At 33.6% G+C, this 26,626-nt stretch overlaps 1 protein-coding gene across 3 annotated transcripts; it reads left to right on the top strand.

The window, feature by feature from the left end:
• Positions 1-1,298: 1,298 nt before the first annotated feature.
• Positions 1,299-26,479, top strand: LOC142339797 (uncharacterized). 3 transcript variants are annotated; one of them, XM_075390069.1, is made up of 12 exons: positions 1,299-1,816; positions 5,659-5,818; positions 7,336-7,425; positions 7,706-7,776; positions 7,939-8,017; positions 8,653-8,787; positions 15,431-15,625; positions 15,838-16,017; positions 19,138-19,438; positions 20,345-20,605; positions 25,491-25,619; positions 26,251-26,479. In XM_075390069.1, the coding sequence occupies exons 1-12, from the start codon at positions 1,639-1,641 to the stop codon at positions 26,302-26,304; spliced, it is 1,833 nt and encodes a 610-aa protein (XP_075246184.1). In that variant the 5' UTR covers positions 1,299-1,638; the 3' UTR covers positions 26,305-26,479. The 3 variants fall into 3 exon arrangements, with proteins under 3 accessions (XP_075246184.1, XP_075246183.1, XP_075246182.1); XM_075390068.1 differs by having other exon boundaries at positions 25,431-25,619; positions 26,255-26,479; XM_075390067.1 differs by having other exon boundaries at positions 25,431-25,619.
• The last annotated feature ends 147 nt before the right edge of the window (positions 26,480-26,626 follow it).

The raw sequence follows: 26,626 nt of genomic DNA, 5'->3' as shown, positions 1-26,626 counted from the left end.
TAGCAGGCTCTCTTTCCTTAATGCTATGACCAATAATTTAAGAATTTCTCTCATGCAGCTCCTCGATAGTTGAAATCTGAGTGCTTTCTCTGACAACACGAAATGAGTCGTTCTTTCTTAAACAGCATGTAAATCTGGCTAAATGATTCAGCACAGCATAATGATTTATCGATTGTACACACGCCTTATAATAAAACACAAAATTGTGAAAAAGTCAGTATTTTTGTCAACCAAAGACACGAACTTATAAAAATGCTCACCTTTCCGATTAAGATTTGCACATGCTCTAACAATTTTTGAAAAAAAAATCAAAATGTATATTTAAGCATTAGTTCTATATAAGCTTTTTTTGAAAGACCACGTAGAGGCCCTTGATATTTTCAATGATTACATCAAAGCAAACTGTTCTGAGACGCTGAAACATCTCACGCTGTTCCATATTTTATAAGTCTTTCATATTCAGAACATTACTTTTATGACCAAATGATTGATAGAGAAATCGGAATTTTCGGTATATTTTGATTTTTGTAAACAATTTACCTTTACTTTTACCAATACCGATGAGGATTTCAGATATATTTTGGGGGAAAGTGAAAGTGGAATCAAGTGATTACATAACCGAAAACTAATATGTCAGCTTTTTCTGAATACTGCGATCGATAATTGGATGAAATCAAATATATCATCCTGTTCGTCACTCTGAGCACAGAGATGCAATGCTTCTCGGTGGAGTTCAAATTTTCAAAAAAAAAATAAATTCTTGTGCCCAAGCCAGTATAGTGTTTGAGGACGTGATGAACCAACGAATACTTGCATTTGGAACTCATGCAATTTGATCTTTTTTCTTTAAGCGTTACTGAAAGAACTCTTGCAACATTTGAGAAGCTAATCAATATTCATCTCGCCTTTTCAAAAAGAAAACATAAAATTAAGCCGTATTCTTTTGACAGTACCTTGTAAAACATAACAAAACAGTGGCTAATTAGCAGAGATGTTTAATAAATTAGTCAAATTATAAAACTTTTCTTATTATTGTGTTTGAGTGTTATAATAATTTTCACGACGTTTACAAGAGCTGTTTTTATTTGACAAAGCACCAAGTCTAACGTGAAAAATGAAAACTACTATAAAAAATAGACACATGTAAAACGCGTGTACAGTGATGAACGCAAATCTGATAAAAGTTTGCATTTTTTGATAACACAAAACTTTAGCCTACTGTTTAAAACTTTTAATGATCACATTTTATAGTAACTTTTGTTCATAATCGCATCAAAATGTGCTTCAGCATTCACAAAGAGCTGTTTGTGTTTTGATTTAAGATTATATAGATTAAAAGATTCGTTCTGTCTTCAACTCATGTTCAATTTTGTCAAATTTTTTGTTTTTGTTTTCAATTCGATGTTTAAAATTTTCCTATTAACATATTGTCGGTTAATTTATCCTATCTGATCATTCTGAATTGAATATAAATGAATGGACATTTGATTAATTGAAACTTTTACTATAAAAAATTTTACATTGGATAAATAGTTTATTGTGCAGAAAATGTTATTTACAAGTAAAAACATGTAATGCAAAAACTCAAACAAATATAAATTGTTTTGAAATAAAATCTTATTGCAACTTTTTGGCCCAATGACCCACGGTGCGGCCCTTTCCTATAATAACCACCACGTTGGTGCACAAAATGCACCCAGTAACGTTGGGTACAATCCGACGCACGTGAACAACAACAATCGTGGAGGTGGAGGGGGTGGACATAGGTATGGCTCGGACACTGCTGTTCCGATCAAAGAGGGAGACTTCTACAGCAGTAAGTGGTTTAAAATATTAAAGTGTTAGAAAAAAGTTATAACATCGCTACTAGTTAGCAAAACTGCTTGTGATTTAAGCATTTATCGTTATTTTCTCATTCTATCTTTATTTCAGATAATGGTCGCAGGAATGAACGTGGAAAACGGAACAAAGAATAACAATAAAAAAGTCATTATTAAAGCTATATAACACTATATAATAGAAAAAATTTTTACAAGTTTTAGACGAGGGCATGTCAAAATGGGGCAAAAAGTTCGTTGTCAACTGGAGACCTGACATAAAGTCAATACAAGGAGAGTCGAGGATATCGATAAACAGCGGGATAGCAAGCCATAACATAATAGTTCCAATTTCAGCTTGCTGTTTCAGTGATTATATTTATTTTAAATAAAATTCTAGACAGCGGAGCCTATAATAATGGAAGATTTGACTTTTGGCATTACAACCAAACAGCCCTTTTTTAAGTTTTGACATTAATAGCTTATCCTTAGGAACCCCAGTCGGAATCGAATGGTTATCTTGCAAGATCTTGCAAGATTCTTGCAAGATCTTGCAAGACGATGCATCGTTTTGCAAGATTTTCTTGCAGGATCTTGCAAGATAGGCATCGTCTTGCAAGAATCTTGCAAGATAACCAATCGAATTGCACGGACTTGCAAGATAACCATTCGACTTGCAAGAATCCTGCAAGATAATCATTCGGTTTGCAAGATCTTGCAAGATCTTGCTACTGACATTCACTTTTTTGGTACTTGCTTCCTAATAGTCATTTAAAAAGAATATTGGATAATGAAGACTCGCAGAACATTGTTATTTACAGAACAAAAAGTCTAATAAAACATTTTACATCATAAGCTGGAAGCTACTGGATGCTTTTTTGTGACCTTTTTCAGTGCTTAACATTTCATTCACACTTGGTTTTATAACAGAATGAACCCTTGAAAAAATCATTGAACTATTTTGTAGAAACGGGTATTTCAAATACGTTATCAAGTAGTTTTCCTTAACTTTATTTAGTGTGTAGTTTTTGCTTTTCAAATGCACCTCAATTTTGACAAAAATTAATTTCATCGACGTTTTAGACATATATGGTTGATCTGATTAATTTATTTACTCATTATTTGAGGTCTTTGGTTTTTGCAAGAATCTTGCAAGATAACCATTCATCTTGCAAGATCTTGCAAGATCTTGCTACTGACATTCACTTTTTTGGTACTTGCTTCCTAATAGTCATTTAAAAAGAATATTGGATAATGAATACTCGCAGAACATTGTTATTTACAGAACAAAAAGTCTAATAAAACATTTTACATCATAAGCTGGAAGCCACTGGATGCTTTTTTGTGACCTTTTTCAGTGGTTAACATTTCATTCACACTTAGTTTTATAACAGAATGAACCCTTGAAAAAATCATTGAACTATTTTGTAGAAACGGGTATTTCAAATACGTTATCAAGTAGTTTTCCTTAACTTTATTTAGTGTGTAGTTTTTGATTTTCAAATGCACCTCAATTTTGACAAAAATTAATTTCATCGACGTTTTAGACATATATGGTTGATCTGATTAATTTATTTACTCATTATTTGAGGTCTTTGGTTTTTTGCAAGAATCTTGCAAGATAAACCATTCATCTTGCAAGATCTTGCAAGATAACCATTTTCGCAAGATTCTTGCAAGATCTTGCAAGATAACCATCTCGTGTCCCCTGGGGAACACACATGGTCCAAACAAGTTGTGACATTAAAAGTTAATTTTTTGTCCAACAATATAACTATTAAAAAAACTCTGAAAAAAATCAGAGACCAAAGGCGAGATTAAAGAGCTCATAGTTTCTGAAATCTTCGAAAAATCAAGACAAAACAGCAACCCTTTCAAAAGATAAATCGCCTTATTGGACCTATTGTGCAGATTACATGTTGAGTGAAAAAAAAGAATATTAAAGTTATCATTGGTTTTAAAAACATCATCTTTTTTGAAATGCTCGTCTAACAATTTGAAAGATTTCAATTTATTTCATGACCTGAAGACAGATTTTCTTGTTAAAAGACAAATGTAGCGGACAAAAATAACATTATCAATATAACTTATTTTCATTTTTGGCGGGCACTAATGTTCTTCGGGCACTAATAATTCCATAAATTGGAAAATGTGCTGGTTAATCTTCGAGCTGCCATTTTCAACAATTGGTCGATGATCTTAGTATATGAGATTCATGTAAACTGTTCAAATATCTGTTTTTGTTTTTGCATAAAGATTAAAATTATGTTTAATAAAGAAGTAGCAGAAAATTTTTGAACTTTTTGTCTTTTTTCCCACCCAAAAATCTGTTTCCCACCCAAATTTAACTCGCCTACGCTGCAACTCCTTAATTTTTTCATCAATTTTTAGAAAATTCGCGAATAAAATAGGGCCTGGGCTATTACACCAAAGAGTCAAATAAACATAAAATAGGGCCTGGGCTATTACACCAAAGAGTCAAATAATTGTTTCCCTCTTTGAAAAACTGCATTGCAAAATAGCATTATTGTTTTCTACACTGCTTCTCCTATCTGAAAAAAACTAGCACCATTGCTCTTCTCCTGTACTCTTTACTTGAGATTTAAGAACTTGGAGTAGAAAACATTAGAGAATTTCAAAACGTTAATATTTTTGCGCAGAAAATTCATTTGCAATTTTTCCTATTTTTCCAAATATAGAGAAGAATTAATGTTAATGGCCTATTTAACATGATTGTTGTTAGGTCTTGTTAATAAAACATTTTCAACCATTCTATTCTCATAGTATGGATAAATTGGAACTAAATAATTGAAACAATAAAATGATAAGCGCAGTTGACCTGATTATTTTTGTAAACCACTTTCTGAAACATTAAAATAAAACTAACCATTTCAAATTAAAATTGATATGAATTGCTCATATTTTGCTTTAAGATTAAATTGAACATTCTGAATAATAAAAGCCCCAAAATTTGTACACATTTTAGATGGCATATTTTGAAAAGCGTTTGATAAATTTGAAAAAAAATGATAGTTATTTGGCACATTTTGAACCTCAAATTTTACATGCGAAACGAAAAACTAAGAATCTCTCATCAACTATTGATTGAGTTTTTCAGCAATACCGCTTTTCTCATCACTCTGTAAAAATATGGATAGGTAAAAATTGACATAACAAAAAGAGACCGACTGATATAAACTTTACCTACCCCAATTAGATTTGTGCAATGCGAAAATGTCTTTTCGGAGCTAATGCGAAAATGTCTTTTCGGAGCTCCACAATTGGTTCCGCAATTCGGGGCTCCACAATTTTTGAAGCTGAAATTTTTTAAGAACCATAAATTTTTATTACAAGCTGATAAATTCTTCACTTGCCGTTGTGAATTCATCCAGCTAGGCTTGTACATCGTTTCACATATCAAAAATTACAAACCTAGTTTGTCAAAAATATTTTGGATAAAACAAAAATAAAATAAGCGATATCACCCACAAAAGCAAAAGAACCAAAGTATCGATAAACATATTTGAAGTCTTTATCTTTGGACTCTGAGGTAAGCTGCATTGTCGCAACTACTTTTGATCTAGATAGGATAAATTTGGGAATTGTTGAAAACAACTTAGGACAACTAATGTTAGAACAAACAATTTCAACGCAAGCAAATCATCACGTGACAGAATCGTTCGTCACCTGCCTTTTCTCCTCTTCAGTCCGAAATGAATGACAAAATTTGAGCTGCCTTCTGGTTTTTTCAGTCATTGTAGAAATTTTAATGAACCACTTCATTTATAATTACCTATTTTTATTAAAGTATCACTAATTTAATTTAAAAAAACTGTTTCAGAGTTTCTGGTGGTAGCCAAGAAAGGCGAAGGAACGTTCTCAGAGGTCTTGGAATGCAAGAGCAAAGCGAGTATTCTGGCTACAAATGACAATGGAACTACCAGTCCGGACCCTAACGCTGGATCTGTCGCCGTCAAAAGGCTCAAAACAAAATACCCACAGTAAGTAATCAATGAAAGAATAAATCAGCACTGAATCAGAATTGCATCTGGTCAACCCAGGCTGAGGTCCCAGGCCGAAAGTTGATATGTCCAGACCGAAATGAACACAATCATGCAAAAAATCTATTCTTGCTGAAAAATACCCAACTCCTTCTAAGAAATACATTCTTTTTACCAAAAAAAAAAAATAGCAGGGGGAGTCGTGTTTTTAAAATTACACCGCCTGGATACATTAATGAACAAACGCAAGTCTGGACATAGGCAACTTTGAATGCGCGACAATCTAGACACAAGATTTTTTGATTGGACGATAAATGCACGAATATTTTTGAACGCACGAAAGTCTGGACATGCCTACTTTTGGTCTGGGAACTCAGCCTGAATACATATATATGTAAGAAAGTCGTGACATCTTTTAGGGACACAACTTTCAAATTTCAGAAGATTGCTACAAAAATAGAGCTGCAAAGATTTCAATAATTTTTTGAGTAGCAAATGAGCACGAAACAGCTTTATTGCTGCAGGTGGTAGCGGCCTTTTCCTTAATGAAAATAAATCCCAATACTTTTTTATGGAAAATACATCTAATACTTAACCCAATTGAGCATGGTAAACAAGAGATTATGCAACTGAGAAGTGATCTGAAAAAAATACGATTTGAGTTGACGGACATTGCAACAAAAAAGTTTCGTCGTTTCATCAAAGTCTGAAATCATAGAATGATTGGGTTTTATTTGTTGTTCAGTTAGATAGCCCAAAATTCTTAAATGAAAACACTTAGAGCATGTTTCACCTGCATTAAATTCAAATTATTTCAACAAAATTAAATAATTTTAGATATTATTAAATGTTTGTGACTGATGTTTTGTCGTAGACACAGGAGGTAAGCGTGTACCCCCAGATTGTCTTGTTTAGTTTCTTGTTTTTCTCATTCAGCGTTGAATTCTCGTCTTAATTGTGTTCAAACATAACCTGTGAATAGAACAAACATATTCATCCCTTTATTCTTCCCTAGTTTGTAACATAAGCTGATTGTTATCGCCGAGATTTCCCCGTTCCATTTCTGTCATGAAATATTTCTGGGGTGAAAGATTATCATAATAATGTTGGTATAGAAAATTCCTGTCAGGTGTTTTAGCCAAGAAACAAATCAGAAATTCGACCGAAAAGTCTTGATCAAAACCTTTTTCTGTCTTTTCAGGTATACTATAGAAATTTGTGAAATGGCTAAAAAAAATTGCATCCCACAATGATACATTAATAAAAATTGATAAGTTATCTGTCATTTTGACTTCATAGTAAAAATTTGTTCAATATTCCCAATTTTTCTCACAACTTACGCCCCCTGTTGGCTAATTTGGCGTCCGACCTGAGAATAGAAGCCATTCCTTACAGCATCTACCCTAGATACAAGAACCTTTTTCATTGTGATAATGATTGAGATGTCTCCGCTTCTTTGTTTTGTGACCTATCTATTATTACCATCTATTGCTTGAAGTGATATCCTATTTTTTCAGCATCCACGCAGCCAACAAGAACAGAGAAATTCAGGCCATGAGACGTCTCTCCAATCACCCAAACGTCCTCAAAATGAAAGAAATACTTTTGTAAGTAAATTTTTTACACATGCAAAAAGTAGACTTAACCTATTAGTTTGTCTCTACAGAACAAAGAGCGGAAACTATGTCAATATTAGTCAGGTCAAAACTGCTCATTTTTTGAAATGTAATCGTTTTTTTTTTGACAATTCAATTTTCTGCTTACTCCTGAAAAGTTTCGGTGAAAATATCATTGCAAGCTTCTCTGAGAACCCTGCATAGATACCCTGGTATTTCTCATGGTTGTTTTCCGAGAGCTTGTAAGAATTGGTTTGGTCTTCTGTTTCAGCGAACCAAAGACAGGGACGCTCTATATCATTCTGGACCTGATGGACATGAACCTTTTCGAGTACATCCGAAGTGAGTGGGCTTTCTTTGCTGTTTAATATTTTTTATCAATGTAGGAGCACATCATTTATATCAATAGCTCATTTGTTATTTTATTTTTTTTTTTGATATACACGTATTCAGCAAGCTCGGGTTATCTACAGATTTCTAAGTTGATTGTTTGTTGGTATTTAGCGAGGAAACAATACATAGCTGAGAACAGGATCCGATTCTACATGCTTCAGTTGATTGACGCTCTTCGATACATACACAAGTAAGATCAGTTTAACTATTCGATTTTTTGCCTACCTTAAAAGCGCTTTTCGCTATCAAGTTATTATTTCACTCAGTTTGGAAACTGGACTCCACTTTCGAGTCATAATGTGCATGGATTGTGGTTTCCACTTCATCTCAATGTCGAATTTTGCCATAAATGGTTCCATAATAGGTTTCATTCATTATCATGTATAATTGTTTAGAGCGTTTTCCACTCTAACTCTCCAGGAGAATAAATGAGTTAATGATTTGATAGACGTGGGCTTTTCTGATCTACGTAACATTAATGATAAATGAATGCATCACTGAATACGCACCTGAATATGAACATGAATAGGTAACTTGAATGTACTTAACATTATAGCCAAGTTCCGAAATGGTAACTGAAGATAAAAAATATTTAAAAATTTTTTAAAATGTAATAAACATTATAGCCAAGTTCCGAAATGGTAACTGAAGATAAAAAATATTTAAAAATTTTTTAAAATGTAATAAACATTATAGCCAAGTTCCGAAATGGTAAATGAAGGTAAAAAGTATTTAAAAAGTTTAAAAAAATTTAAAAAAATAACTTAAAATTTAAAAAAAAAGATAACTCTTGTTAGATCGAATTACATTTAAATCAAATTTTAGGAGTGGTATATTCCACCGAGACGTGAAACCTGAGAATATTCTTGTTAAAAACGACACAATCCGATTGGCTGATTTTGGCTCATGCAGATCCAGAGAGGCCAGACAACCTTTCACAGAATACATTTCTACGCGATGGTAAGATAACTTATAATCATCCAGCTAAGTTTTTTCGTATTCTAACTAAATCTTCTTTGATTGCTTCTTTGAGCTATTGAATCTCTCCGCTCAACTTTATGCTAATTTTGGTAATTTGAATCGGGTATTATATATTGTAATTACGGGAATGATCAAAGAATGTAGTCTCTAGTATTTGAAAAACTAAATCTAACTTTGAAAAGAATCCCTGACGTGTGAACAATGACACAATGAAATCAAAGCTTAAAAAACAAGCTAAAAATCACAACTCTTGTGTACAATTTTTAAAAAAAAAATAGAGATGCTTATAATTAATAGGGAGATGACATATTCCTTCTAATAACTTTTATTAAAAAAAAACTTAAGTTTCGTGACTTTTAATCGATGAATCTAAATTCAGAGTAACATTCAGAACTAGAAATTGAAACACGCCATTTAAAATATACATCCAAGAACTCGGGCAAAACATTGACACAAATTCTTGCCAAAATAATTTTCCAGCACAATTATGAATCTCATTTATCAATGTTTTTATTCTAAATTTTGTGCAAACTTTCCATCAATTCAGTAGAACTTCCCGATAAATTAAATGAAAAGAGAGTTTTGATTAAGTTTGGCAAAAACAGTGAAATCGAAAAGAATAGAGTTCAAAAAGTTTTCCTTTCTGCTTTTTGTCAATTTAGCTCTAGTTTTTGATTTCGCGGCCACTATTTTCTGCCAAGTCTGAGAAATTCTGAAACTTAGGAACCCTTTTTGTCATACCAGGAGCAATAATTTTAAATTGGATTTCTGGAAATCAGAGGACGGTACTGTTTCTAGTTTCTAGCGGGATCTGTTTTATCCATTTACCCTTTTTTTAATTAGTACATTGCATTAAACCTTCAACAATTTATTTAAAGGTTAATTTAAGGGATAGGAAAAAGACTAAATTCTGGATATCAGAAAACAAAGAGATGAAAATGAGTTGTCATTAAAAAGGTCTCGATATTTAATTTATATCTACAGAAAATTTCTCATATTTTCATACTTTTTAATTTGAGCTTTTGAATTCACTTGATTGAAAAGAATTCTTGATTGGTGAACAATGAAAAACTCCATTGAACTCAAAGCTAGAAAATAAGCTACAAATCAGAACTGTTGTATTCAGTTTTTGGGAAAAAGTTAGAGATGCATAATTAATAGGGAGCTGACATTCGTTTCAATACCTTTTTATCTTTCACTTTACACTTGATTGCCTTTTCGCTTTACTCTAATTTATTTTTCTTTGCCCTTGTTTACTCTTTCACTTTACCCCTTTTTTCCCATTACCCTTTTTTTAATTAGTTCATTGAATTAAACCTTCACAAAAAATTCAATTAAACATTAATATGAAGGATAGGAAAAAAGAACTCAACACATAATACCGGAAGACAACTAGTTGAAAACGACGAGTTGTCAAAAAAGGCTTGACATTTTTTTACTTATAACCAATACAAATTCTCCTTTTTTCATGCATTTTTAAATCTTTGAATGAGTTCGTGAGTTTTGGTTTCCTCCTCTCAACTATGTTAAATACAGCCACAGCGTTTCCAGTTGAAGATGCAAATTTAAAAACAGCGAAGAACCAGAGGTGTTCGATCATAGCTTATTTTGGACTGGATTTGTGTTACCTTTTTTACTCTGTCAATAAAGCCGAAAAACGCTTCTTAAATTAATAGGCCGTAGTTTTTGCACGACATATAACGTCCAATATCCTTCAAATGTTTCAAAAATTGTTTACTAGCAGAAAATAGGTCTCGTTGAAATACCCTGGTCTTTTAAAGCAGGTTTATTGATTTTAAAAAAATTGGGTGACACTGATTTTAAAATTTTAACCAAAAAGTAATAATTTTCCGCTGAAAAAATTTATAACTTTAATACCTAAAAATATTTTATTGAAAACTGAAATTGGTTACTCAGTAAAATTGAAAACAGTTTGTACTAAGATGATTTCTAAGGATTAAATTGAAGCAAACTTAACAGCAACTTCATGTCTGAAACTTAAACGTTACTTTAAAAACTATACGGAAGTTTGCTATCATCTATTTTCAAACAACGAAGAGTCTCAAAATTGTGGATTGTGACTAATAAAGGCAGCAAAAAATTAAAAATTAACTTTTAATTTTTAGCTTTTAAAAATAACTCGGTAATCATTTTTCATCCTACTTCGGTATCCAATTTTGGGTTGCTTTTAGTTAATAGATAAAGCTCTAACTAAACTAAAAAATTTTTAGGTAAAAACAACTCAGATATTTAATGAACAGTGTAGTTTCTAGTATTTAGAAAAAAGCTCAGCGTCTGTTTTCAATTGAAAACGGCTCTTGATTTGTGAGAGTTAGAAGATTTCAAAGACTTCGAAATTTTTAAAAAAGAAACTGAAATCTAGAACTAAAATAACACTGTAATTTACGACTCTCAAATTTATATAAAAATTTGCAGAGATACAAAATTAATAGGAAGTTGAGAACAAACGCCAAAGTGCTCTCTATGTGCACTTGGCATCTAAAATCAGAGTTTTTTTCAGAAATTCAAACAAAATTTGAGAACCTTGTTCATATTATATAGCGAATGACTCAAGCATAACATTAAAAATATTTGCATGAAAAAAATTTGTCCCCTAAAATTTCCCAATCTCCTAATCAACGTTGTTATGGCGTGCATGCTTTTTTCCAATGCAGCAAGAATTAAATCTAGAGATGCTCGTGGATCAACTTTTCTGTGAAGACGGGGTGACTGTTTCCAATTTACTATGTGAGTTTTAAAAGTTTTTGAAAAATTCAATTGGTGATTTTTTGAAAACACTATTGTCGACCATTATTCGGTATGAAAAGCATGTGATCGACCGATGACCGTGTATCGACGCAGGAAAATACTTTGAGTCAAACGTATGTGTGGTCTAGGCCATGTGGTTTTAAAATCTCGAAACTACCTCCAATTTTGACTCTGCTAGTCGTTGCATATGGTCCACCTCTCAATCTAGGTGTATGAATGATTTTCAGTGTTTAAAAAAATGATCGTTGTCTCATCGTTGTCATCGAAAGACTTCTATCAAGTTTTGATACAAACTAATACATTGCTGCTCATTTAATTTGATTTTTGAGTCAAAAATGCATTTAAATTCTTGTACTGAATAATAATAAAACTTCATAAATGTTAAGATTGAAGTTGAGTGACATCTGCTGGCCATCAAAACTTCTCAAACCATAAATTCAACTGATTGTTTCATTTTACTCTCTGTATACAAACCACAGGTGTAAAATTCAATCAATTTTTACACAGATGGATGTCCGTTTAATTAGCTCACTTCTTTTCAATCACAAGCTTGTTTGCACTTTGAACGACCAAATCTTGAACGCAATTTTACAAAACAAAGCTTTGTCAAATTGATAGATTTGTTCGGTTTATCAGTAAATACATGTGAAAACATATAAAAATTATATGATGACAAACATGCTTTCGATTTGTTCACATACACGTTATGCGGTAATATGCACTCTCGCCTAAGTGGCCATTTTAACATAATTTTGCTTTTTTCAAATTTTTTCTTTTCCATTTAGTTTGGATGGTCTTGAAGTAATATTTGAATCGACGCATGAGTTTCAAATATCTAATTCTTCCTATTCGGTTCCAAAAACTCTGACAGGGAGTTTTCACGGAAAATTTGCCGGGAACTGCCCGAGTAATCTGGGGATGGTTATTGTAATATATTGTAAGTTTCTCTCAGAAATTTAAAAAAGAATGAATTGACATACAAAATAATCTGACCGATTTTCCTTAATTTAACTTTTGTATCGAAGAACTCTGAATGGAATTTTACCCTCTAAAAACACAAAGAGCATGAAAACCTTTGGATATGATCAACAGAAAATAGGTGCTGTATTGTGCTCCTAAACATTGAGTATATAAAGAAAAAATCTAAGTTATAAACATTTAACTCAGCAATTTTTTGTGCAGAACAACAATAATAAACTTAAAAAAACTAATTATTTAACTCATGTTTTTGAAAGCCGCATTTTTGGCATGATACCAAAAGTCTACGTAACAAATTTGTACTTCGCTGCAAAGAATTGAGCTTTTATCTTGAAAACCATTTTTCATTTAACCAAATTCATTAAAATTCACTCATAAGATTTCTTTCTCCGAATAAAATGCATTGAGTGAAAAATAATGCTCTCAAACAAACCAATGAGAGTTCGGCTCAGCTGGAACAAAGATAGTCATTCAACTGGAGAGATCTTTCAAAAATATTAAGTTTTATAGATCTATTTTTCCTCCATTAGTTTTAGAGAGTTGAAAAGCAAATGAAATTGTTTGAATCGAATCAAGAGATCCACGTTGACAGTCTTGATTAAACAGAAAAAAATTGGGATCTATTCTGTCCCCCCCCCCCCGCTTAGTGAGCATAAATCTTTCATGACCTCCAAGCGCACGTTCTATTTTCTTACATAGTAACGTGCTATATAACAACCTATATATAATTTGTAACTGGGAGTCATAAAAAACACTGGGGGCCGAAACAGAATAGATCCAAAAATTGTTTGGAAATTTTCCAAATTTTGATTGCTTTTCCTTTCTTGAGATTTTTTTCGCTCATGAGAAAGAGCAGTGAGCTTTAAAAAAACAAAAAGAGACGGCGATGAAACATGTAACTGCATCTAATAGATGGGGTAAATATAAAATTGCTAAATAAGTTCAAAACGCTTCTTTTTAACTCATTTTATGTAGAATTTTTGGTTTTACTTTTTTTCTGCAGATACAAAAGACGTTTTGTAGCTTCAGGTTATCTTCAGTACTGTTCCTATAAAAGTTTTCCCTAAATATTCATAAAAGGATTTTTAAGCACACAATTCAAAATTGGATGGTCATCATGCCGATCATGACACGGGGAATTGCTGCTTTTAGTACTATCACTGTTTTTGGCGAAAACTGTTTTAATTAAACCATGTTTTACCGTGGCTTGTTTTAACATTAGTTTTTAGGAACGCCTTAATATGCCAAATAAATTTTTAAGTAGCTGTTGTATAAGTTAATACTAACCTAAAAGTTTCCTTACTCTGCAAAAACTAAGATACTTTTACTTAATTAGTTAGCAAATAGGTTTTATGGCATATCTCTTAGTTTTGGACGTCGCTCAGAGGTATTGCTGCTAAACGTGACAACCCAAATCCAAATAAATAGACTCGGCCAATAGAACTCTATATTGCGAGAAAAAATTGACAGGACGAAACATATCTTGCAAAACTTTGCACGATAGATAATTATATGTCAAGATTCTTGACATTCCATTCCCTTGAGTTTTTCTAAAGTTGTCCTCCTTGCGGATTTTTTTTTGTTTTTTTTTTCAGAAGACAAAATAAACTGTGCATTTGGATCTTTGAAATCTCTTTGATGAATGAAGTTTCAGTATTTCAAATTTAAATCATATCTAAATGATCAATTGTAAAAATAATGCCACGAAACTTTAAGATAAACTTTTATTTTTTGCGTTGAAGATCCTTTGATCCAGAGGAAGATGGGTAACCTATGGTAACAAAGATAGAGATGTGTACAGGTAATAGCAGAGCACAAACAAGCAAGAAAAAAATCTGTGGTTTTCACTCCTGGCCTAATCTGAGCATTTTTAAAAACATTTCAGGGGTTTTGAGAGTTCGTTGAATTTTAGCGTACTGCATACATTATCTAAAACCGATTCCTGGGAATAAGGCAATTTTTGCTTTCAAAGGATCGCATAGGTGTTTTTAAGACAAATTCCATTTGTTATCGCCAAAACAACGTACCAGAAAATCCAAAACTGTGCAACAGTTTTTTGTTTAACACAAGCACGTGATTTTTTGGTTATCATAAAAAAAAGATCAACTCAACTGTACGATTACCGGAAATTATAACTGTAATCAATATTTTTTCAAATAATTCTAGAACTTGAGTCAATCTTTTTTTGACGGACCTGATTAGATCGGAAGATTTTAAGTAATAATTGAACGAACCTCAGATTTTAATTGAAATTTGGAATCTCTAAATAAAATGAAAAACGAAGTCTTCTCTCTAGATACGATTACCTCTGTAGATGGTTATGTCAGTCATTAAACTTGTACACCTTTTAGATGGTTGCACTAAGTGATTCTGAAGCTCCTAACGTATAATATCTGACAAAATTCTGACAAAGTTGTCGAGTCAGCGCTCATCACATAATACGCATACTTGTAGGCCTCATAAAATTTTTACCAGTTCTGAAACGGATCTTGTGAGATCTTTCAAAATAGCAGTTTGAAAAACTGAACTTCAAGATAAGATTTTATAAGAAGCTAGATTAGTATAGGATATGATGAGATATGACGGACCGTAATAGATTCTAGGAAAATTGTTGCTTTCAAGGGATCCTGTAGTCGTTCCTCCTTCGCTCTAAAATAGCAACTGAATGATTATCTTAAAAGTGCTAAATAAGAATCTGAACAGATCGTAGGCGATAACAATTGACCTAGGTGATTTTTTTATCGTGTAGGAACTGATAAGGGCTTATACGACAACGATTCTTGAATCAGTGTAGTATAATATTAAACAAAAGAACTACAAAAAACAGTAAAATTTAGTGTAGTTCAACAGCAAACAATTGTGGCCATATTTTTAGGTATCGTGCACCCGAATGTTTGCTGACAGATGGCTATTATGACTACAAAATGGACGTGTGGGCTGTGGGTTGTGTCTTCTTCGAACTTAACAGACTGGCACCTCTCTTCCCTGGTCACAATGAGATTGACCAGATTGACAAAATACACAGACTCATGGGTACTCCTCCCCCGGAACTACTGGCCAAATTTAAGAGGTGAAGTAGAGAACGCATATCAGCGTTTGTTTCTTTTCCTTCGTCGTCAAACTAAGTGACCATACATTTGCACCCTCACTTTAGTCTATTAGAGGCTGGACTTTATGATAAAACTTATTGAGGAAGGGGTGCATTTTGACTTATTTTAACTATTTTTATGTTCTCTTGAGCTATGAACTCCCCGATGTTTGTCAACTTCGTTTTCTGTGCAGATCCCGAACAATGTCCTTCAACTTTCCCCAGCGTGCACGTGATCAGGACCTCCTGGACAAGTTACTTGAGAATGTTCCTCAGGAGGGGGTGGATCTGTTCACGCGTCTCTTGACCTATGACCCAGAGGCCAGAATCACAATGGAGGACGCATTGCATCACCTTTACATCACCAAACTGATGTAAGTGCCAAATTGGCAGCAATAAAGATAAGGTCACAAAAGGTCACAAAAGGTCACAAAAATTTGCTCGAATTTGTCATTGTTTTCTTCAAAGAAAATCTGATTTATAAATAATTGCTTTAAAGTCACCCTCCTCCCCCTCACCCCTCAAGACAAATTCAGATGATCAATCAGACATGTAAGAGTTCCAAAAAAATTTGATATCTGTCTCGGATTTCAGTAAATTATTAATGAAATTTGAGATATAAAATTTTCGTCTAATTGAATTAGTTTCATGGTAAAGGAACAACATTTCTTCAAAGAGAGCAAGTAATGTGCATTCGCACATAATGTTCCAACACTTCACGTCACAGAGTAATCAATGTATCTAATTTTATAATGGGATTCTGGATGGGTAGCTGTATACTAATTTGATGGTCTTCTTGTTTCACTGATAGAAGTGGACTTGTTTTTAAAAACGAACGCAAAATTTTCTCTCTTCACTAAATGAAAAGTAAAAAAAATGCCATAGTAAACAAATTTTTATCGAGACAAATTTTGCCTCAATGTCTCCGAAAATAAAATGTGCCGTAGTTTTCGAAATTGGTCCAGTATAACTAAATGTCACCCTTTCAGAAGACTTGCATTGTCAAATCAAATTTTAGAATCATTCCATTTCAGAAATTTAATTTAAGTTCTTTGCTTACACTTAGCTCTAACATTAAAGCGTAACAGAAAACTATGAAGATAACTTTCCTAACAAAACTAATTAATGTAATTTAAATTCAAAGAAACAAACACTTTAATTGCATATTATTATTTTCGTTTCAGGATATAGTTGAAATTGTGTATACTTTCGTGCGAACCAAAGTAGTTCAGTTACATCCATTGAGCGTGTCATGATACACATAACATAAAGGATTGGTTCTCAGTGGAACAAAAAACTTTTGGTTGAGTTCTATGTTTTCCGGATTGAAAATCAAAAATGTTTTTTTTTCTTTAGATATAATTGTTGTAATTTTGTCAACTCAAAACTTCATTAATTTCATCCTGTTAATAAAACTACTGAACGCGTTCTGTTTTTCTTTGGGGGGGGGGGGGGTTCACGTAACCGTTGACATGTTGTCAAGTTACTTTTTTAAAAATAAAAGTGATGCCAGATGATCAAAATGTAGCCGCCATAGCTTCACAAACGTATAGTCTTAAATAATTCCAAAAAATGAAAACAATCTATTATGGTTCATTTTTCTGAAAATGGTCAGTTTCAAGATTTTAAAAAACCAATAAATAGTCGATAGTTAAGAGAATTTAACTTCATTTTATTGAACAGGCAAGCTTTATGGTTGGTCCAGGGATTAAGATGCAAGAAAACGGTAAGAAAAAGGAGCCCCATAAAAACTGCCTTTTTGAACCCCCTAGGTGTCAAACTTCTACAAATTTGTGAAATAAAAAATGAGGCCAAGAAAGGGTTTCAACTTTGGTTAATCAGAATTTTTGTGACTTCTGTCATCATTGATACTCAGGAATAGTACAGCCAAACCGACCAAAAAAATTAGTTACAACTAGCGTCATAATACATAAAAAGCTGAAACAGGTAATAATCAACTTTAATAATGCATAGATAGAGAATTAATGACACGAGTAAACAATATGACAAAAAACAAGACAGCACAAACGAAAATATAAATAGAAATCAATTTAATATCTAATACTTTTTTCGAAAAAAAAGAAGCAACGCAGTCATTAAAAATTTGGATTAAACTTGAAACCAATATTTTAAGTCATTTATGCCACATAAGATGTTCAGAAAGACCCTTCATTAGAGAAACTAAGTAGCGAGAAGATAGAAAGGCCAATAAAACAAGCACGGTTAAAAATTCAACGCTAAGTTTTTAAAACAAGTATCTGCACCGTTTTCAGGAACCTTAGAAAAGCAAAAAACAAACAAATGTTTCCAAATCTCATTAGAAAGCTTTATTTTGCTCTCATCAACTAGAAAAAGTTGTGTGAATCTTGTTTGATTCATGGTTTTGCAGATGAAGTGTTAATTATCAAGCGAAACATCAGCATGATTATTTACATAATCTTGTTGGCTTTTAGGGGAACTTTTATATGTTATACAAGAACAAAACCCTTGTCTGAACTGTAGATTTTTTGTCAAGAACGACAGTGCCACATTTTTGCCATCATATTTTACTTTTCAAAAGTTGATTGCTTAATCAAAAGAGGGGGATCCTTTGTCCAAAAACTCCACAAACTTCCTAATCGTTATTTTTTGCTATTGAGAAAAATGGTTTGCTTGTCTTCAAAATATGAGTTTTTCAGCAGATTTTAAAAAATAGCACACCTCAAAACATTTTTCAAGTTTCAGGCTCTCAAATAACGAAAATATAGCAAAATTTCATAATCATTCCGTCGTTTTCAAGTTTGTCTGATTATTCTTAGTCAGAAATAATAACCTCCATAACGAATTTTCTTATTTTTTTAAAATCTTTTACGCTTGTAATCAGAAGAGAGACACTTTTTTGTTATTTTGGATCGGACAAAGTTGCTGTTAGGATTGAAAGCGTAGTTAGCAACTCTCATAGTTTCCACGTGAAAATTTATATTCGTTCTTGCGGACCGTTGTTATGTGTATAAATTAACACAAATAAAAAGAGACTGTATTTACTCAAATTGGTAAACGAAATCTTTTTTTCAGCTTAATACATGCACGCGAGCGTTTCAAAAGGGATTACCGTACATATTTGTTTTTTCCTCCGTTGAGCAATTTTCACCATATAAAGTAAGTGACAAAAAAGTTTTTTTATTCATAGTTAAGTAAAACCAGGCAATGAGTGGTTAGCGCCATTTAGAGGCAATGAAAACCATATTACCCGGGTTGTTTCACCTTAAAGCGCCCGCATCTTTTAGCATCTGAGTTTTTGTAAGATTTGACGTAAAATTCACCGCATTCAGTGTTAAGAGCCGCAATTCTTACAATCATTCACCGCACTCGCTGCAACTTTTGCATTTTATAGCGATTTTTAGCGTTGACACCTTGACTCGGGTCGTAATTTAAATCCGTTATTCATAAACTTCACAAATCAACCATGACTTTCAACCATGACTACTACGGTTATAATAGTGGTTGCATTTCAGAGACAAGCTGAAAAAGAGACGAGAAGAGAAAATGACATCAGTCGCGCCTGCAGCTGAAAACACAGGACGCGGCAGTCCAAACCGAATGAGGAACTTAGAACGCGCCATCATTCGTCAATCTCCGAACAAAGCAACCGACAGCAGCAAAGTTGTGCCCAATCAACAACATGCGGGTAAAACGACAGTGTCGCCAGATAACAAACAGCAGGCTACTGTTATCGTGAAAAAACCAAGTCCTGGACTTGAGAAGCAAATTCATAGAACTAATGCCGAACTCAGAAACACCAAGAAAATTGTTCAGGTTTGTATTGTTAGAATATGTCCCAAAAAAAGGAAAAAGAAAGCATCCAGGGTCAACTGTGAATGGTTCCCACCTTGGGGTGTGCGTTGATCAAAGAAATAAAGACACGGAGAGGATGAAGTGTGCATATATTTTACGGATGAGGCCGCTGTTCAAACTTTGGATAAAATCTGATCGTGAACGAACTAAAGTCTGATGGTTGACAAACGTTCGATAGTTATCGATGTAAAGTCTGATCATTAAGGAGTCGAAACTGTCGAAAAATGAGATAAAAGGAATGCCTGGAATCATTAGGGAAAATAAAGCGCAAGAAAGACCTTAATAATGTTCATATTAATATATTACAAGTTTCTGGCAGAAACATACAACATAATCATTCGTCCTACACGACCTTATGAAAAAATTAATCGGTTTAAGTACTCGTTTTAATTTTTAATCGTTCTGATATTACAAAATTACCGTTCGTCTTCAAAGATCTTGCATTACAGCCGTTGTTTGCAAGAATCTTGTAAGCTCTTGCAAGATAACTGCATCACACCTGCATAAATTAAGCTGACAATTTTACACCTGTAGAATCCTTAAGTGTCTGCTTTTTGTCAAATGTATCCCTGATTGTGTCATTTCAGTCTTTTCTGTCTCATAACAAATTTGGACAATATTAAGCGGTAAAATTACGTATTTAACGGTGAATGTGGTGAATTTTTGTAAGTTCATCGCTTACTCTAGCGTTGAAGTTACATAATTTCACCGCATTCACCGCATTTCACCGCATAATATGTACGAAATTCGCGGTGAAAAAAAAAATAAATTTTCACCGCTTATCTTACATATTTTTCCAATTTTTCCTCGAACCGGAAATATTACAAACATTCGTTCGGTCATGAGATTTGACTATCTTGGTTTCAGAACATCAGAGCCAAAGCTGAGAACGATGCAAATAACTTAGAGTCACCCACTTTCAATAACAATAGCAACAACAAAAAGACCAAAGACACAGAAACGAAGAAGAAGTACATATCCAAAAGTTTGGACAACATTGCCAATCTGGCTCAAGCAGGTGCAATAAAGAGCAGCGAGAACCCAGAGTTCAACCCTTTTTACACGAAGTCACCCTCCAACAACAAGAGCAGAGGACAAAAAATCACTCTTCCTGCTGCCATCGACAAAGTAAAACAAATAATTTTTGAAAATCTGGTCAAATGTTATGAAAAATCAAATATAAGAGCTACGAACACTATCAATTTTTGTATTCTAGCAATCGGTAAAGATCGTTAACTCTAATTGAAGGACAAGTTGAAAACGGTGCGAACTTGTGACCAGTGGGCATTTTTGAGCTGAATTTTAGCGGAACACGACAGTTATGACAATAGTAGAGAATAAATCGACGTTTTTGAAAATTGTTAAACGTTAAAGTTTTTCATTTAATTTTTTTGTGAGACTTTGTTCATTATTTAATAGCCGCGAAGCAATAGCGGCTATTATTGGGGACATCGTGGTTTTTTTTTAATTCGTCGCCTCCATCGAAGATTCTTGTGGCCTGGCTTCTTGGATTGACTTTTTCGATTCCAGTAATTTCTACTGCTTTGCAGTTAAAATTTGTGAGCGTGATATCATTTTGTCCTGCTTTTAGGTCAATTGCGTGCCTTACCTCATTAAAAAAATGACTTTTGAATTAGCTTATTGAACTTTTATGAACATTTAAGAGTTAAAGCTCAATAGTATGCATCTAAGTAGTGCCAAACGTATATGCCCTAATTCTTGAGTATTAGAGTCTTGAGTTTTTGATTTCGAATATTAATTTTGAAAAAAGCTCCATTGGAGATTTTTCCTTATAGAGCGTATGTGTCTCATAAAATTGACAGTCCACATCTAACCAAAAAGTCTAGTGTTTTATTAAGGACTGGTGATCAATTTGTCTATCTTGTTCCTTTAGTTGTCTCAACTCATGGAAGGCCACAAGCGTCCATTGCGGCTGTTTTCCTGCAATTTGCTGGCTTTGTATTTCTTCTTCGAACCTCTATAGATAATGAGCAACCCAAAATGCAGGAAATATTTTAACAGTGGGCAAAAGGAGTAATCGATTTGTTGCTCGTTGTATCATGAAATTGATAACCATGTACTATTAAATACTCAAACAAAATTTTTAGCCATTATATTAGTCCTGTGGTCTTTTTTTGTGCGATTTATTCGCTTGGCCGATTTGTAATCTGACTCTTCAGTGTGACAACTTTTTGAACCCAAAAACGGGATAAACATGATAAAGGAGGGCAATAAATGGCTGAGCAGCGCTTTAGGAGCTTTACGCATTGCTAGTCTCTAAGTATTAACTGAAACTGTTTCAGGAGACAGTTTTATGGTTTGAAGGGTGGTTCCTAATATTTTAATTTTGACAAAGCCAACCAATTAAAACCAATTTTCCCGTTAGCCGATTATGTTAACATTTTTGTCGTTCCTTTTATATCGACTATGATTGATTATTAGGAAGACTTTGTAAAATAGCAAAGTCTTGGACATCATAAAAGGTTGGAATAACCTAGAAAATGAATTTAGATTCCATTTAAAGGTGCGTTGAAACAGATAAACACAAGAATCGATGTCAATTAGAGCATCGCAGTTGATAGTAGTTTATCGATTTATCTGTTTTTTGGTTCTGTACAATTGTTTAGGCTCATTCAATGAAGCAAATTCTTGTAAATAAAGTAACTAGTTTCAAGTCGTTCTTTATAATGACAAATGTGTCATTCAAAAATTAATTTTAATTCAGCTGAGTTTTGGGAAATTTGTTCAAATTTTGAATAACCAATAACAGTAGGTTATAGGGAGTGATATGCGTGCAAGCGATTCATGAAAAAACTCATTTAAAAAAATATCAATTGCGCTCAAACAACATTTGTAGCAATTCATGTAGTCCTGTTCGTAAGTTGCTAGTTCGCAAGTTCTGTGCGATTAATTCAAGTTCTGTGCGAGCAATTCGTAAGTTCTGTGCGAGCAATTCGTAAGTTCTGTGCGAGCAATTCTTAAGTTCTGTGCGAGCAATTCGTAAGTTCTGTGCGAGCAATTCGTAAGTTCTGTGCGAGTAATTCGTAAGTTCTGTGCGAGCAGTTCGTAAGTTCTATGCGAGCAATTCGTAAGTTCTGTGCGAGCAATTCGTAAGTTCTGTGCGAGCAATTCGTAAGTTCTGTGCGAGAAATTCGTAAGTTCTGTGCGAGCAACTCGTAAGTCCTGTGCGAGCAATTCTGTTGTTTAATCGGTTTTTTTCTGACTCATATGACTTTTCGCCGCCAAAAATGGGATTAAAAAAAGCGAAACCTGGAGGAATTTAATTTGTTTAGTTGTTTCCATAGAATTCGAATAATTCCTAATAAAAAGATTTACTGAAGCTTCTGAGAAGACGTAAAACGATGGTTTAAAGGGCCGTTTCTAAGCGGTTTGGAATCCCCCCATTCCATTTCCCTCTCCTCCTCCACCTCTCTACGCCTCTTGAGATCACACTCCGCTCAAACCAACCCTCTCCATTTTCAATCCAACCCACTAATGCTAGCCTCTCTGTAAAAATTGGCCACTGCTGCAGCGAACCACCCCATGGTCACTCGAAAACAATTCTTCAAAAACGACTCGCTCATATTTCAGTCAAGTGAAAATGTTGAAACTGAATTATTTGCGAAGTTGTTAGTTCTAGGAAGCCGCCATACAAAATTTCTATGAGAAACTCTAAATGCCCAGGAATTATTTCTGACAAAAATTAGATATTATAACTACTTCCGATAAATTGAAGATGATACTCTTCATACAAAAAGCACTCATCATATATTCCGATTAAGATTTATGCGCTTAATGCGCTACGTCAAAATATTGGGGGTGTTTTTCAGTTACTCATAACAATTTACTTGGCAATATTAAAAATAGTTTTCTCTTACTTGTTGCCTATTTCCGGGAAAAAACAAAAAAATTAGGAATTAGAAATTATGGATATTATTAAGGTACTCCTTTTCCAAGTCAGTTGTTTTCCCAATGGATTGTGATGTCAATTTTCTAGTTAAACTGCTTTACGTCAAAAATTTTTTAATCTATTTTTCTTCTCAATTTCATCTGCATGGAACAAAGGTGACTTCTATTAACTCATGTCAACATCTGCTGTTTATCAACTTCTATCGTTTCTGCTCATTTATCTAAGCATCAGTTTACTCCGATACTATTGGTAGAACCTTTTGGGCTGACATGTTGTTCTGAAAATTGTGATTGATCATCTTTTTCTCGACTTCTTTTAACTCTCGGTTTACAATCTTGATAGATTCATAAAAGGGTGGAAGTTTGTCGAAGATTACTAAAATCAATACATCAGGACGTCTAATAGCTCCATAATGGTTTATAATAGCCTAGAGCCTCATAGAGATCACTCATTAAAATTTAATTTTAATCTAGCAACTGTGAGTTAGTGAGTTAGTTTCCCCTAGATTTTCCTTTTTTCACAATCTGGAATTGGTCTGTTCAGAACATTCGCAGAATGTTTTTTTGACTGTGCATGATAAACAAAGAATTGGATTTTTGACTGTTCAGAGTGTTTTCATAGTTTTTTTGTTTTTTGCTATAATGTTTTGCTATGTCTGAGCAGTGTAAAAACTGACATGATCATAATCTATTCATAGTGAAAATACAGACTGAGAAATATTATGATTCAGCGCTGATTTACTATGTTACTATGATCCGGGTTGGTACACTTCGAGCGTTCGCAGATGTCATTTGTTATGAGCTGACTGGCTTTACTAGTCTTACCGTCATTTAATAAGTTAATTGTCTTTCACAAAGTTCACCTAAGAAGGTCATTTTCAGCATGTCATGACACAAGAAAGACACAAGAAAGTCGCTTTAAGCATGTCATGTGATAACTTTCAGCTTTTGTTTGCCGTCTTTTTTCCATAAGGGATACCAACAATTTTCTCAATTGACTTACAATCAATCTAATTTTCAATTTTTCGTATTTAGTTGTTCTCGATTGAATTTTGAAGCAAATACTGCAAAGTTTGTCTTCTGTGCATACTTAATCTTCGTTTATCCCTTTTTGCCACTTTATTCTAGAAAGTTCTTTGCTCTCCTTAATGACTTTTGCTCCGTGGAACAAACAGGGCATTGTAATGTGTGCTTGTTTTAGAGCCCATGTAGGTTTTAAACGCACGTTCACCAAAAGTGCCGAGGGAAAAGAATTTTTATTGTCCGAGGGAAAAGAATTTTTATTGTAAATTTTCGGAAAATTGGGAGGTTTCGCCAACCCCCCCCCCCCCCCCTTTTTAATTGGCGGGGGTAAAGCGTAGCTTTCATTCCAAAAATTTGATTTATTAGCTCGAAACAGTACTTTTGGTTTCTAAAAATTTTAAACAAAATGATCTCTTCAAATAACCATGAGTGTCAAATTCTTAATTCAATTATTTGAAAAAAATGCACAGTTTTCAGCATTTGCTTCTGTAACAACCAAACTATGGTATTAGCTAACTCCATATACTGCTAAAGAATTCGAGCTTAAAAGACTCGAACCTACCATCTCCAGAACCTCGCCCAGACATGCTACCGTTGCACCAGCGCTCTGCTGGAGTAGCAACTTTGTTAGTTGATATACCACAAGCTGGGTTATTACACTTCAATAAATCAACCGAATAAAAATATCGAAATTTAAGGTACTTCATGAGTTGTGGTGTGAACGATGAAAATCTCAAAGGAAATAAGAATAAAGTTAAATAAGATTAATGCGGTGCTTCTTCTCTAGATGTGCAATGAAAAAAATTACCGTTTGAAACCGCAATTCTTGTAAAAAGTATTACGGCATTTTTTCCAAACTTCACCACTTTCAGCGCAATCACAGCTATAAAACGTAAATTTGGTGTCGCAATTAATTGCAGTTTACCGTTTTTTCCGACAAAACCTCGACTCGGTTTTATACCAAGCATCCTCTCGTTACTCAACTCTTAATCAATTTATCATATATGTGATCTATCTTCAGGCGGCCAGCCCTAGGAACCCTATTTCACCCCACCACTCCTCGGGTCTTTCCCTTTTACAGAATGCCAACTCAGGATCCACCTCTCTTGGAGGCAGCCAATCAAATCTGACCCATCTGCAGAAGCTGAACAACCTCCAGTCCACAAATGTGAAGTTGCCCTACTTGAGTCACTCATTGGGAAGTTTACAGGTATATGAGGAAGACTTTGTTTTGGGGTAAAATTTTAGTTTATTGTAAAATCGCAAATGCACAAATGGTAACATAATCACGGCTTCTCGGGACTAGGGTGTGAAAAAATCACAGTTTCAAAGGCAAGATTTCCGGCGGTTTCGATTATTATTTTTCTGTGAAACGTTAGACAAGTTTAAATTCAATCACCCCCCCCCCCTTCTGTCTGATTATAAGCGGGGATTTCAAACTGTGAACAGGGGTAACAGAGAGCACAATGAAACATTCATTTGAACACATCTTTAAATGAAATATCGTTTACCTTCTCACCCCTAAATTATTTAACTCAAATTTTTCCACTCCAAGCCGCTTCCCTATAAATCTAAACTCGTAACCCGAACCCTATGTGTCCGCTATTTTGTAACTTAAAGCCACCAACTAAAGAATCAAGATCGGACTGAAATGGCAGAGGGGTGAACTAATCGGGGTTAAATTGTGATAACCAATTGGGGTAAACAATATTAGTGATACAAACTATTAGGCACAAAATACAAAAAAAAATTCTTTTTGAAATCTGTGTGTTATTTCAAATGAGGTGGCCATTATTGAAGCAGATGTTACATAAGTTGTTTGTTTGTTTGATTGTTTTTAGTTAGGAGCGGACAAGAAACTGTCTGTGATGGATGCAAAGTATTTCCATAAATAACAAAACGACAGATTGCGGGTTTCAAAAAACAACTTGCCACCTTTTCAATCCTTTTATCATTTGCACTATTTACCTATAACCAATGTATAATTTATTTTGAAAATATTCGTTTCTATATCTCTTTAATACATTGTGAGTATATAATGTCAATTCAAATGAAATTCAGTTTTCAGATTCAAGACGTTTAAAGTTGTGGAAAATACTGCAAACCACTTATAAAAAATATTTTGAGTCTAAATTATCGGATAGTTATGCTCTGAGCTGCGCTGAAAAACAGTGAATTGGAGTAAACAATGGCGGTAAATATTCGCTCAAAATAAAA

This window comes from Convolutriloba macropyga, chromosome 5 (assembly GCF_964194025.1).
Source record: "Convolutriloba macropyga chromosome 5, txConMacr16.3, whole genome shotgun sequence".
Lineage (NCBI taxonomy): Eukaryota > Metazoa > Xenacoelomorpha > Acoela > Convolutidae > Convolutriloba > Convolutriloba macropyga.
The sequence above is the reverse complement of the archived record's forward strand: the minus strand, read 5'-3'. Positions and strand labels throughout refer to the sequence as shown.